This window comes from Caretta caretta, chromosome 3, assembly GCF_965140235.1.
Source record: "Caretta caretta isolate rCarCar2 chromosome 3, rCarCar1.hap1, whole genome shotgun sequence".
Classification (NCBI taxonomy): Eukaryota; Metazoa; Chordata; order Testudines; family Cheloniidae; genus Caretta; species Caretta caretta.
The window spans coordinates 97,058,495-97,070,606 of NC_134208.1; the positions used below are offsets into that span (position 1 = coordinate 97,058,495).

The 12,112-nt window shown below is 41.6% G+C and overlaps 1 protein-coding gene across 5 annotated transcripts in view; it reads left to right on the forward strand.

The window, feature by feature from the left end:
• NCOA7 (nuclear receptor coactivator 7) overlaps positions 1 to 12,112 on the forward strand; it is a 161,440-nt gene that overhangs the window by 27,731 nt on the left and 121,597 nt on the right. For 4 of the 5 annotated variants that reach the window (XM_048844624.2, XM_048844622.2, XM_048844628.2 and 1 more), the window contains exon 2: positions 9,469 to 9,599. In XM_048844624.2, the coding sequence (XP_048700581.1) occupies positions 9,550 to 9,599 (50 nt within the window). In that variant the 5' untranslated portion in view covers positions 9,469 to 9,549. Of the gene's footprint in view, positions 1 to 4,177; positions 4,259 to 9,468; positions 9,600 to 12,112 lie in introns of those variants that run through there. The other variant, XM_048844625.2, reaches the window with a different exon arrangement.

Genomic DNA, 12,112 nt, shown 5'->3' on the forward strand with positions numbered 1-12,112 from the left:
CTGTGGTTTACTCTAATCTTTGCTGGCTATGCATTTCTGTTGCCTTTTTATCCGGAGACACTGCAGTGTTGTTCTTCTACTTGGGTTTTTATGATAGCAGCAAATGAAATGAACTAGTTGATCATGACAGTAATTCAAAGTAAACCTGATTCGTCCAGTCATTGCTGAATAACTTAATGAAAATTGCCATTGCCTTTCGCTTTGCAGGTATAGTGTTAAAATACACCTGCTTGTTGTAGTGTTTGACTAAATGGAAAGGCATGTTAAAATGAATATTTCTTTAAAGACTTGATAATACATATGCTTCAGCCCAGTAAACTACAGAATGTAAACCTTATTCTCATTTCCATGACTTGATAACAAATCAGAATCCTCACATTCCAAGCTTACTTGCTTCACAATAAGTCTGTATTGAATAAGCTTCTTCTATCACAATCCTGCAACAGTGTAGGTGGATTGTTGCACCCGCATAGAGCCCCATTGACTTTATGGGGTTCCATGTGGACACAGAGATCTGCCCTCTTGAAGCCAGTTGCAGGATCATGTCCCTAATTAGTAAAATGTGGAAGTATTTACTCTTTACTTGCAGTGCCCTAGCTTGCTGAACTCTTCCCTTTTTCACTCTGATCCATATTTCAAGATCATTCTCAAAATGCTGTATATAATTTTTTTTTAAGAACCCTGCCCCCCAACCACCCACACAGACTACTACTACATTTTTATAATGTTGAGTCCTTTTTGCTACCTATTTTCTGGCTGTTTTATTGGCAATATCCTTGCTGCTATCACAGTGTCCTAATATGTGTCAAATTGACATTGAAACAAATAAAACCCTGCATGTTTTCTTACATTTCAAATATAGTCCTCTCCAAGGAAGCAGATTCAAACAGAACCATGTGTTTAGACTATAAGCTCTTTGGAGCAGGGAATCTCTCTTCTATGTTACATGTGTGTGCAATAACTAATACAATAGAGTCTTGAGTCAGGTCTCCTAACAATAATAGGAAGCAATCAAATGTATCTATCCTCCAGTTAATAATATAGTGGTTATTCTGTGCTAGCAATTCAGAAAGCTGTTGAAATGTAGGCTCAGACTTGCCATGTCTTCCATTGTTTGTTGGAGAACCTAGAGAAAGAAGGATGTTCCAGTGGTTAGCATGCTAAGCTGGGATTTTGGAGACCTGGGTTCAGTTTCCTGCTTTTCCATAGACTTCCTGTATGACATCAGCAAGGCATTTAGTTTCCAGGTTCCTCTGTTCCCCATCTGTAAAATGGAAATAATAGCACTTCCCTACCTCTCAAGAATTTTGTCAGGAAACATGCAACGAAGATTGTAAAGCATGTACATATTACAGTAATGTGGGACATAGACGAGAGAAAAGTGCTAGCTCTTGTATGGGTTAGGCCTGGTCCACTACAAACTTAGGTTGACATAAACCACATTAAATTGATCTAATAATGGGTGTCTACACTACTGAATCCCTTCCACTGACCTAAGTGGCCTGTAAAGTCGACTTCTGTACTCCAACTCCGCGAGAGGCATAGCGCTTGAGTCGACATGGGGATAGTGTAGACACTGTGTTGTGTAATTCGAATCAGTTGGCCTCCACTGTGTCCCACAGTGCTCCACTGTGACCGCTCTGGAAAGCACTTTCAACTCCACTGCATGTCAGCCAGGTACACAGGAAACAGCTGCTCCCTTGTTAAAGCCCCGGGAACTATTGAATTTTCATTTTCTGCTTGATCTGCGTGGCAAGTTCACCAGCACAGCTGATCTTGGAGACTCAAGACCGCAAATGTGATCTTGGAGACTCAAGGCAGCATGGAGTATACAGGAGGTGGTGGATCTTATTGCTGTGTTGGGAGAATAGTCTGTGCAGGAAGAGCTCTGATCCAGCAGATGAAATGCTGACATTTATGCCAAGATTGCATGGGGCATAATGGGGGAAAAGGGCTAAACCAGAGACATGCAGCAGTGCCGCGTGAAAATAAAGGAGCTTTGGCAAGTGTACCAGAAGGCAAGGGAGGCGAACAGTCATTCTGGTTCTGCCCCATAATCCTGTTGCTTTTATGAGGAACTGCATGTGATTCTCGGCGGTGACCTCACCACTACCCCAAAATTCTCCATGGATACCTCGCAGGAGCCCCGGGAGACCTCGAGCAACAATGAGGAGGACATCGTTGAGGAGGAGGAGAATGCACGGCAAACCAAGACTTGTTTTTAACTCTGGAGCCCATCCCTTCACAGGACCAGTTGGCAACGTAGCGTGATGGTGGGGAAGGCGCCTCTGGTGAGTACACATTTCCATTCAAACTGTAGAGGTTACATGCTACTATTTTTTATGTTTAATCTGAACAAAAAAGTAGATGTAGAGGGTATTGGTTGCCACTCCAACTATGCAGAGGGTGCTCTCCAAAAAAAGACTGTTTATCTGCACAGGGATCGCCTGGGAATCCTCCATGGAGATCTCTAGGAAGCTTTCATGGAGGTACTCTGCAATCCTTTGCAGAAGGTTTCTGGAAAGGGCTGCCTTATTTCGTCCTGGTAGGACACTTTCTCGCGCCACTCCAGTATTAACTCTGTTGGCATCATTGCAGCATGCAGCATAAGAACCAGGGCTGTACCCAGACGCTTGCAGAATCTGCTCTCGTGCCGCCTCTGTTACCCGCAGGAGAGTGATATCACATAGGGTCACCTAAGGGAAATGGGAAATTTTCACTGCTAGCCCTTAAACTGCAAACGCTTCAACAAGTAATCTGCCCCCGTTTGGTGAAATCTGGGTCACACAACCACGCTTTCCCAAACTGCCATGGTTGTGGTTGGAAGGGATCACCATGTATTGCAAGCAGCATTGTATTAAAAAAAAAAGGGGCGGGGGAGTGGCGGCTTCCTGTTTGTCTCCCTCCCCTCACCCCTTGGTGCTGCTTTTATAAAAATCAATCTACTGGGGGGAGGCTTTACACTGGTGCCTGTCCTCAAGCACCATCCAGGTTGCTAGGGGAAAGGGGGCTTTTCTCAAGTTCCAACCTGTGATCCCAAGGATGTCTTCACAAAAGCAACAGCACAAGACCTCTCACCCATGCCTCGTGGCCTTACTCACCATGGCTGGAGCAGCAAACAGACTCTTGCAATAGTCAGCAGTTGTGATTACATTGTGGGTTGCAGTGAAATGTATTGAGGGGTGTTTTTTTAATAAAAAAAAATTAACCTTGCACCAGAAACAATGTATGCACTGTCAATGCTACTGTTTTGCTTTGATTCCTTGCAGCTGAGACCTTGTCTGTCGGCGCATCCTCCATACCGGGACAGAGACTTTCCTAGATTAGAAGGCAGAAAAAGAAGACTCAAGAGGACATTTTCAATGAGTTAATGCGCACCTCTGAGAGTGACAAGAAGGAGCTCAGAGCATGGAGGATTACACTATCCGAGAAGCTGGACATGGACAGGGAGGACAGGAGACCATGCAGGGAACAGGAGCATGCCACACAGAAAGGGATGCTGCAGATTATGAAGGAGCAATCAGACATGTTGAGGCAAGAAAGGCAGCTGGATGCTAGAGTCCCTCTGCAGCCTATATTGAACCTGCTGTCATCATCGTCCAGTTCTACATCCTCCTCCCCTACACATCCTATGAGGCGGGAGAGTGGGGGAAAAGTCATGTATCCCTTGCACTCAACACCAGGGGAGGTTACAAGAACCAGAAGGTGTCCATTCCCACACCTTTGATTGTTATTGCAGTGCACCTATAAGCAAACTTTCCTTGTTTCTCCCCACCCCGCCTATAGAGTTATCAGCCCTTTGCCCAAAGTTATCTTACTTTCCTTTGCTGTCTCTGTGTGTTTGTGTGCATAATAAAACTTTATGGATTGAGGAGAAAAGACTCTTTATTCATTCACCACACGGTGGTTGGTGGGAGTGGAGTTTACAGGGGAGAAAATGCAATGGAGGGGACAGTTTGGTAAGGAACAACACAGATAAGGGTCACATTATTCTGGCTTATTGTTAAAACTGGTTTTCAAAGCCTCAGAGAGACGCAGAGCTCCTTGATGTGCTCTTCTTATTGCCCTGATGTCTGGCTGCTCAAAATTGGCTAACAGGTGATCTGCCTCAATCCTCCATCCTGGTGGAAACTTTTCTCCCTTTGTTTTACAGAGATTATGGAGCACACAGCAGGCATCAATAGCAATGGGGATATTGCTTTCACTGAGGTCTAACCTAATAAGCAAACAACACCAGCAACCTTTTAAACGTCCAAAGGTACATTCCACCACCATTCTGCACTTAATCAGCCTATGGTTGAACTGGTCCTTACTGCTGTTCAGGATGCCTGTATAGGCTTCATGAGCCATGGGAGCAAGCGGTAGGCTGGATCTCCCAGATCCACGATTGGCATTTCGACAGCATCAGTGGTTGTTTTGCAGTCTGGAAAGAAAGTCCCTGCTTGCATCTTTCCGAACAGACCTGTGTTCCGAAAGGTGTGCATGTCATTCACCTTTCCTGACCATCCCATGTTGTTGTTGTTGAAACGGCCCCTGTGATCCACCAGCACTTACAACACCATTGAGAAGTACCCCTTTTGGTTTATATCAAAATACCAGAATCTGATTCATGCTCATCTACGTACTCATATTGTTGAATATATCATCAGCAATGTGCACAGCTCAGAGAAATAGTACTTGATGCTTGAGAACTACTGCTGCACAGCCAATCAAAAAGTGATTATAGGTTGTTACACTAGTGGCACCAAACAGATTTCTTTAAAGAAAACAAATGACTTGGAACACAAATAACATTCTTAATGTTTAATTAATGTGTTGTTTAAAATCAATTCGTTCATCTAGACAGACTGAGAGGTTAAAAGAACGAAGAAAATAAGAGTCCCTGAGACTCAGTTCAAAGTTATCAATGAAAACGGGTTAGAGGACTACTTATATATTAAGAAAATAAATTGAAAGCAAGAAGGCTAAACACATAACTAACCCAAATTTATAGTATAGTTTTAAATATTTCATATTGGTTTATATTTTATTTGGCTATGTTATTTAACACTGATTTAATTGTTCTCAACATGGAGTTTAGCAAGAATTCATCTTGATATCAAGTGTATGTCATTCAGTCAGATCTTCCCTCTTTAGAAAATTGTGTCCAAAAAACAAAACAAAACAAAACAAAACAAAAAGCAAAAAAACCCTAGCATCATCAGAGTCATTAAATAGAAATTTTTCTCCCATCTATTGAAAAGTGCGTTTTAGTGGGAAATAACACTGAATCTGAAATACCTATAAAGACAGGTTCAGCTCCGTCATGCTTGTGTTTTTGAGCCTGGGCCATGCTGGCAGTATTTGGGAATCTGAGTATCTTTCTCCCTAATAAAAATATTATCTTTGGACCTCCATAGAAGTTTCATGATCCAATCCTTATCTGGTTACTACAAGAGGTGGATTTTTAAATATCTGTCCTAACCTAAATTAATCTAATCTCTTTTCTGACAGTATTGAAGGGACACTATCCATTAGAGTGGAAAATATGGGGTTTCTTTATTTAATAAAAGTTATAAAAATTGATGTAAGAATTTTCATATGTTTTAAAATTTCAAGTAAAAATGTGTATTATTTAGCACTAAACATTCCCCGTTAGTGTTTGTAACCAAATCATTGCAGCATTGAACTAGTGCATGAGAACCAGAAATTGAAGCTTTTCTTTCCCAACTATTGTTTTTTGGTAGTAATTACTGTAGGGTGCTATATGGTCATGATAGGAGATGGTCCATGAGACAATATCGCTATTGTGCTATGAAAAAATTTCAGAACCTCTCGCCTACTTCGTTTTCCTTGTTCAAGTGAAGCGCAAAAACTCCAAACATAAATGGTGAAAACTAAATTGGATTTTTAAAACATATTTTTAAAATAGAGTTTAAAAACTCTGTTTCTTTAGTAACATTAAGAAGGAATTTTTGTTAAGTACAAATTTTAACCTTACAACATACCTTTAAGATGCATTAGTATTTTGTTCTCAGAAATTTCTTTCTGAGAAAGTGAGCTAAGATTTAAAACTAAACAAAACAATAGACGTAGAACTTAAACAATATGAAGTCAGTTATATGTGAACTTTCACTGATCGGGCCAATTCCTAACAATGCTTGAGATGAACTCATTATTTCCCTCTCAGTACAATAAGACAAAAAATAACAGACACTTTTCTTCTCTTTTAAGAATTCCTCAATTTTATCTGAATGCCCTTACATCATCTCCACGTTATATGTTATGTTCCCATTTTCAGGGTAGTCCATTTATCCTGAATAGAATACTGCACTTTTATTGTATTTAGTCTTGATTTTGAAGTTGCCCGAAGGGATACACTCTGCTTCTTTTGTTTGTGTTGTACGGAGCTGAAATGGGAAGCAAATTGTAGCCTCTGGACTTGCAGTCTCATGTGTAGCTTTACTACGTGACACTGCACAGAATATAATTGTTTTTACTACCTGTTGTGTAGACAAAGTTAGAGAAGAAGAGGCTCCTTTTGCACTTGAATGTCTTGAAATTTACTAGATAGATGGTACTTGACCTCCAAGTGCAGGCTTGACTCTAAATATAGCACAAGCAAAAAAACCTGACTGTTATTTCCTTACATTTAAACATCTAAGTATTTAGGACTTAATTCTGAAAGCTGTTCAGGGCCTCCCAAAGTGGCTGGATGCAAGGGTGCTCCTAATTTTTCAGGAGGCACTCAGCATCTTGCATAATTGGGCCATAAGTATCTGGGACAGAATGGCATGTTATGGTGTTTTTCCTATGCTACTGTCACAAAGATCCTAGTATCCTACTGAAGACTTTGCAACATTTTTGTTTGCAGAGCACTTTTGATCGGGATTTTTCAGCATTTTTTAAAATGGTAAATCTGTCTAATCTAGCTAATTCAATTTAGGATTTATAATGATTGCTGTTAGCAGACTGCAATGATGACCACTGCATAAGATAACTGTATAGAAGGAAGATTTTAGTTTGGAATATGTTCAGTTAACCACAAAGAGTTTGTAAGAATAGAAAGTACATTCTGATGCAGTACATGTTGAGGAACATGGGCTGGTGATGTTCAGTGCTCATTATATGGGGATGGGAAAATTATGCCAAATATTTTGATAGAATATAATATTACAAGCTACCAAATATCTTCTTCTTTGGTATTTCAGTCAAGTTGACCTCTTTTGGATACATTTACTTTGATAGATGACTGCTAGTTTGAAGAGTGTGATTTTAATGCAGAAACAAAACTGGTGGGAACAGATTATGCTAAGGGGTAAATTTTCTGTTGCTTACATGTCATTTGTATGTCTCCCATTATTAAGGGGAGTGGTGGATTCTCCATCTCTTGATAGAAGATGTGCTTTAGCTAAACCCAAGTTATTGGGCTCAATGCAGGAGTAACTGGATGATATTCTGCGGCCTGTGTTATACAGGAAATCAGACTACTTAGATGATCTAATTGTCCCTTCTGGCCTTAAAATCTAATCTACTGCGGGAAAGTTACTCCCAATTAAATTACTACTTCCATCTGTGTATGTTTGTGTGAGAAAGTGAGCGCATGTCCAACAGAATAGCCTCTTGGAAAAAGAGTTGCTCCAGAGATGCTTTGATGGGGATTTTCAAAAATGCATGGCATTGTCCTATCATTAACTTCAGCGGGAGCAGCTTTAGACCAGTGCTGAGTAGCAGTGTATGGCCTCCCGCATATCTAAGAGCTTAGTAATTAGGGCACTCAGTTTGGATGTGGAAGACACAGGTTCATGTTCCAAGTCTGGAATAGGGATTTAAATCCAGGCCTCCCATGTCACAGGGGAATGCCCTAACCACGAAGCTATTTGTTGGCTAGTCTGGGATAGGTGTCTCTGAACCTCTTTTGTAGAAGCAGTTCCATTTTGTGTAAATAATTAAATATTCATTGAGAATGACTCTATACTATAGCCTGGCAGTCAGGCGGAGGGGAGGACACCTGTGTTTGAGTCCCTGCTCCAATTAATATTTTTGCCCAGCTCTAGTGCAGAGCCCGTTTGAAAATCCTACCCTCTGGCTTAAAAGGGCCTTGGTCCTGCATTGTGTAAAGAAGCTGTGATTCCAATGCATAATGCCATAAACAGATATCTAGCCAAAATTGATATGCTAATCTGCAATAGTTTAAAGCTTTGGATGTTATCTTGACCTTCTTTAGGTGTATTTTTCATTTCTCATACAGCCCAGAAAAGTCACTGGTTCCTTGTTCAAGGTGGCTACAATTCATCTGCAAGCAGCGTACAGGTTGAACCTCTCTAATCCTGCACTCCCTGGTCCAGCAACATCCGTGGTCTGGCATAGGCGCTGACTCCGTGGGTGCTCCGGGGCTGGAACACCCACGGGGAAAAATCAGTGGGTGTGGAGCATCCACCAGTGCCAAGCTGTCCCCTGTGCCCCCTTAACCCCGCACCTCTTGCGCGCTGGTGGCCCCAACTCCTCCTCCTTCCTCCCGGCACTTTCGGAGCGCTGTGAACAGCTGAGTTGTGGTGTTCAAGCTCCAGGAGGGAGGGTGAGGACCTGGGGCTAGCGGCTGGGACCCTGGGCGAGGGGCTGGCAGCTGGGACCTGGGGCTGTCATTGGAGCCCCCAGGCAGGGGGCCAGTGGCCGGGACCCCGGATGGCAGCAGGGCCCCTGAGTGGGAGGCTATGCTGGGCGCAAAGCCTGGGGGGTGCTGTAGCACCTCCCATACCCCTACTTCCCATGCCTATGGAGACCCACTGGAACTCCGCATTGACCTCCTGTGGTTCAGCAAATTCTTTGGTTTGGCACCAGTCAGGTCCCGAGGGGGCTGGACTAGAGAGGTTCAACCTGTGCCATCTTTATTTGTGATTTTCCATATTGGTTTAATGAGGCATGACAAAAAAACTTTTTGTTTTTTTGTTGCTTTTGTCAGCATTTTTCAGTAAATGCAATTTAAATTATTATTTCAGATTTTTGCTTCTCATATTATAGGATATCTCGGCAGTTTGGGACCATTATGGTCACAACTGGGAAACAAAAGAAGTGTGGGCTTTTTTGGTATATACAACCAATTTACAAATCTGTAAAGGATAAAATATTTACAAGCTGCTAAGACATTGTTACAGCGCTTTGAATTAATCCCCTGTAGTATGCCACTGTAAATGCTGTCACTGATTTTCATATCAAAATCTCTTCAGATTCCCTCTGATTCTCCCTCATTAAAAAACAAAAACAAACAAATCTCAGATATGATTTTTCTGCAGTGACTTGCCCAACCATATTCATTGTCTTGTGTTTTTGGTACAATAGGTCTGTATCATGTGACATGTTTTCACTGGTTAAAGTTTACTGCCATTTGTCATGGGGCTATGCATGTTATCTCCGCACTGTAAATTGCTGCAGAAGTTATTGACATTTTGATTTACGAACTTCTTTTTTGTTTTTAAATGATAAATACAGGGGGACTATACATGGGTATGAGGCACTGCGAAAAAGAGCAACAAACCCCAAACGCTCACCTGGCACTTTTCACTGTATACCATGGAGACTAAGGAGGAGAAGAAGGAGCGGAGACCAGGCTATTTTGCCCGGTAAGTGTGCATAATTAGTTCAGTGCTGATAAAAACGTACCTGTGGACTTTGCCATCGGTAATAGGCTTGTTTTTCACATTTTAAAATTATAATCTTGTGAATTATGAATCCACGGGTGCCTCAGTGGGAGCTGGATTTTCTATCTGCATTTCCCCCCTTGAGTTTGAGTAATGATTTGTTGTCCTTTTCCTGCTGTTTCTGGGTAATGGAGGCAGCGCTGCAATACCAGTTATAAATGTTACTTCCAGTACAGAGCTGTTACTGAACTCAGTTGCAATATGCTCTGAATCTCATATTAGCAACTTGCCTGGCTCCTGTTTAAGGTGAACTGGATAAAGCTGCAGTGACTGTAAATCTGTAACACAACAGAAGTTTGTTAACTTCAGATTCTTAAAGAGACAACGATTCAGCAGTACATTCTCATAGGGGGAAGATGGGTAAATTATGGGAGACCATCACCCTAATAATTTGAAAGATGAGATGATGTTCTATGCTAATACTTATAAACTACTCTAATAGTTAGATTATATTACTGTCTATAAAGACAACATTATATTGTTGCCAACTACTTTTATTATCTTGGAGCCATGGCAAGTATTTTTTAAGGATAAAAATGAGTTGCTGGGAAAATAATTCTTTGTTAATATAATAAACATTTTATAAATAGTCATCCAGGATGAGCTGTATGGGAGAAAAAGTGCCAAAGCTCAGTTAGTCTGTTTGAAAAATATGAGAGTAAAATTCTTCACTCTGCTTTCAAACAGAGATGTACAAATAGCTGCTGTAACATTACTGGGAAGGAAAGTCCAGCACAGAGCTGCTTTTCCACCTTCCCTCTCCAGTCTGTACTTAATTATTGTCAGGCTGGGAAGGATTACGGTAGATTGTTATCAGTAAACATCTGTTTCACTGTACAGAAACTGATGAAAAAATATTTCCGTCAGTAATAATCAAAATTTACAGATAGGCATAGTAAGAAAAGTGCTGCTTGAGAACTTATTAGAGTTTGATTTAGGGATATTTACCTGGTATATTTTGACATTGGCTGTTGACAGTTTGTGTTTTAACGTCTATAAGGTTTTACCTTTTTGAATCTCAGCGTGTACTGATATTAAATAATTATCAAAAAGAAAAGGAGTACTTGTGGCACCTTAGAGACTAACCAATTTATTTGAGCATGAGCTTTCGTGAGCTGTGCTCACGAAAGCTCATGCTCAAATAAATTGGTTAGTCTCTAAGGTGCCACAAGTACTCCTTTTCTTTTTGCGAATACAGACTAACACGGCTGTTCCTCTGATACCTGTCATAAATAATTATCGTCTGACTTCTCCTGGTAATTTCCCGCTACTCTGAAAATTTAAATGAATAAAAATCAGGAGCAAATGCTTAAACACATAATTTTGTGCAATTTTAAATCAGTAAAAATAAAAAAAAAAATACTTAAAAAAATATTGACCTTATCTGTTGAAATTATAAAAAAATAAAAATCAAATTCTGCCAACCCTAATTGTTGTTAACCAACTACACCAAAAACTGCACTATGTGTTTTGTGGACTTGTAATAAAGTAGGTCCCCTCCCTAATAACAGGAGTGGGAAAAGGGGTGCAACAATTTTTTTGTTGCTGTTTAGCCAAAACCTAAGGTTAATGTGAGATGGAATGTAGAAGTAATAGTCATGTGGAAGTTCATAGTAGTGATAATTTCAGAGCTTCAGCTTTGAAAAGTTTCTGAGTGATGGCTATGGCAGTAGTTCTCTTCTCCCTTTTCCAAAGTCTGGAAGTACTCTCAGGACCCCTTAAATTAATGAAGGCTTTATGTGTTCCACATACCAAAATCCTCTTTGTTTGCAAGAGGCAGTGATCATTAGGGTACTAGTTACACTAGCTTCTATTCTTCCATATCCTGGTTGATGCATGGGATGGCTGTGGAGGGAGTTACAAGTTCCATTCCTGTACTGAGAGGAAGGTTGACACTGAGGACTACTTGGAGAAGATTGACAAGAAATGGCTGTTGTAAGTTAGGCCTTGTCTACAGAAAGAAATAGCTTAAATTGATTGGGGACTTGGTGTAAACTAACCTGAAATAAGCCGCTCTTCAACCAAAATAAGAGAGTCCACACAGGGGTTTTTAAACCAGGATAAGGATGAAAATGATTTGGGGTTCATTAGGCACGCCAGGCGACTCTGTGCGCTGCCTCCGCCCACAGGTGCCTTCCCCGCAGTTCCCATTGGCCGCGATTCTCAGCCAGTGGGAGCTGCAGAGCTAATCCTCAAGGCAGGGCAGGGGCAGCGCGCAGAGCTGCCTGCCGCATCTCCACCTAGGAGCAGCCTAGGAGCATCTCCACCTAGGAGCCACTTGCAGGGAGCCGCCCCAGGTGAGTGACCCCCGAATCTAGCACCCCGCAGACCCTCCCATGCCCCAAGCCCCCTCCTGCACCCAAAGTCCCTCCCAGAGCCCGTGCACCGCACCCCCTCCCACGCCCCAACCCCCTGCTGGCCCCACACCAACTGGA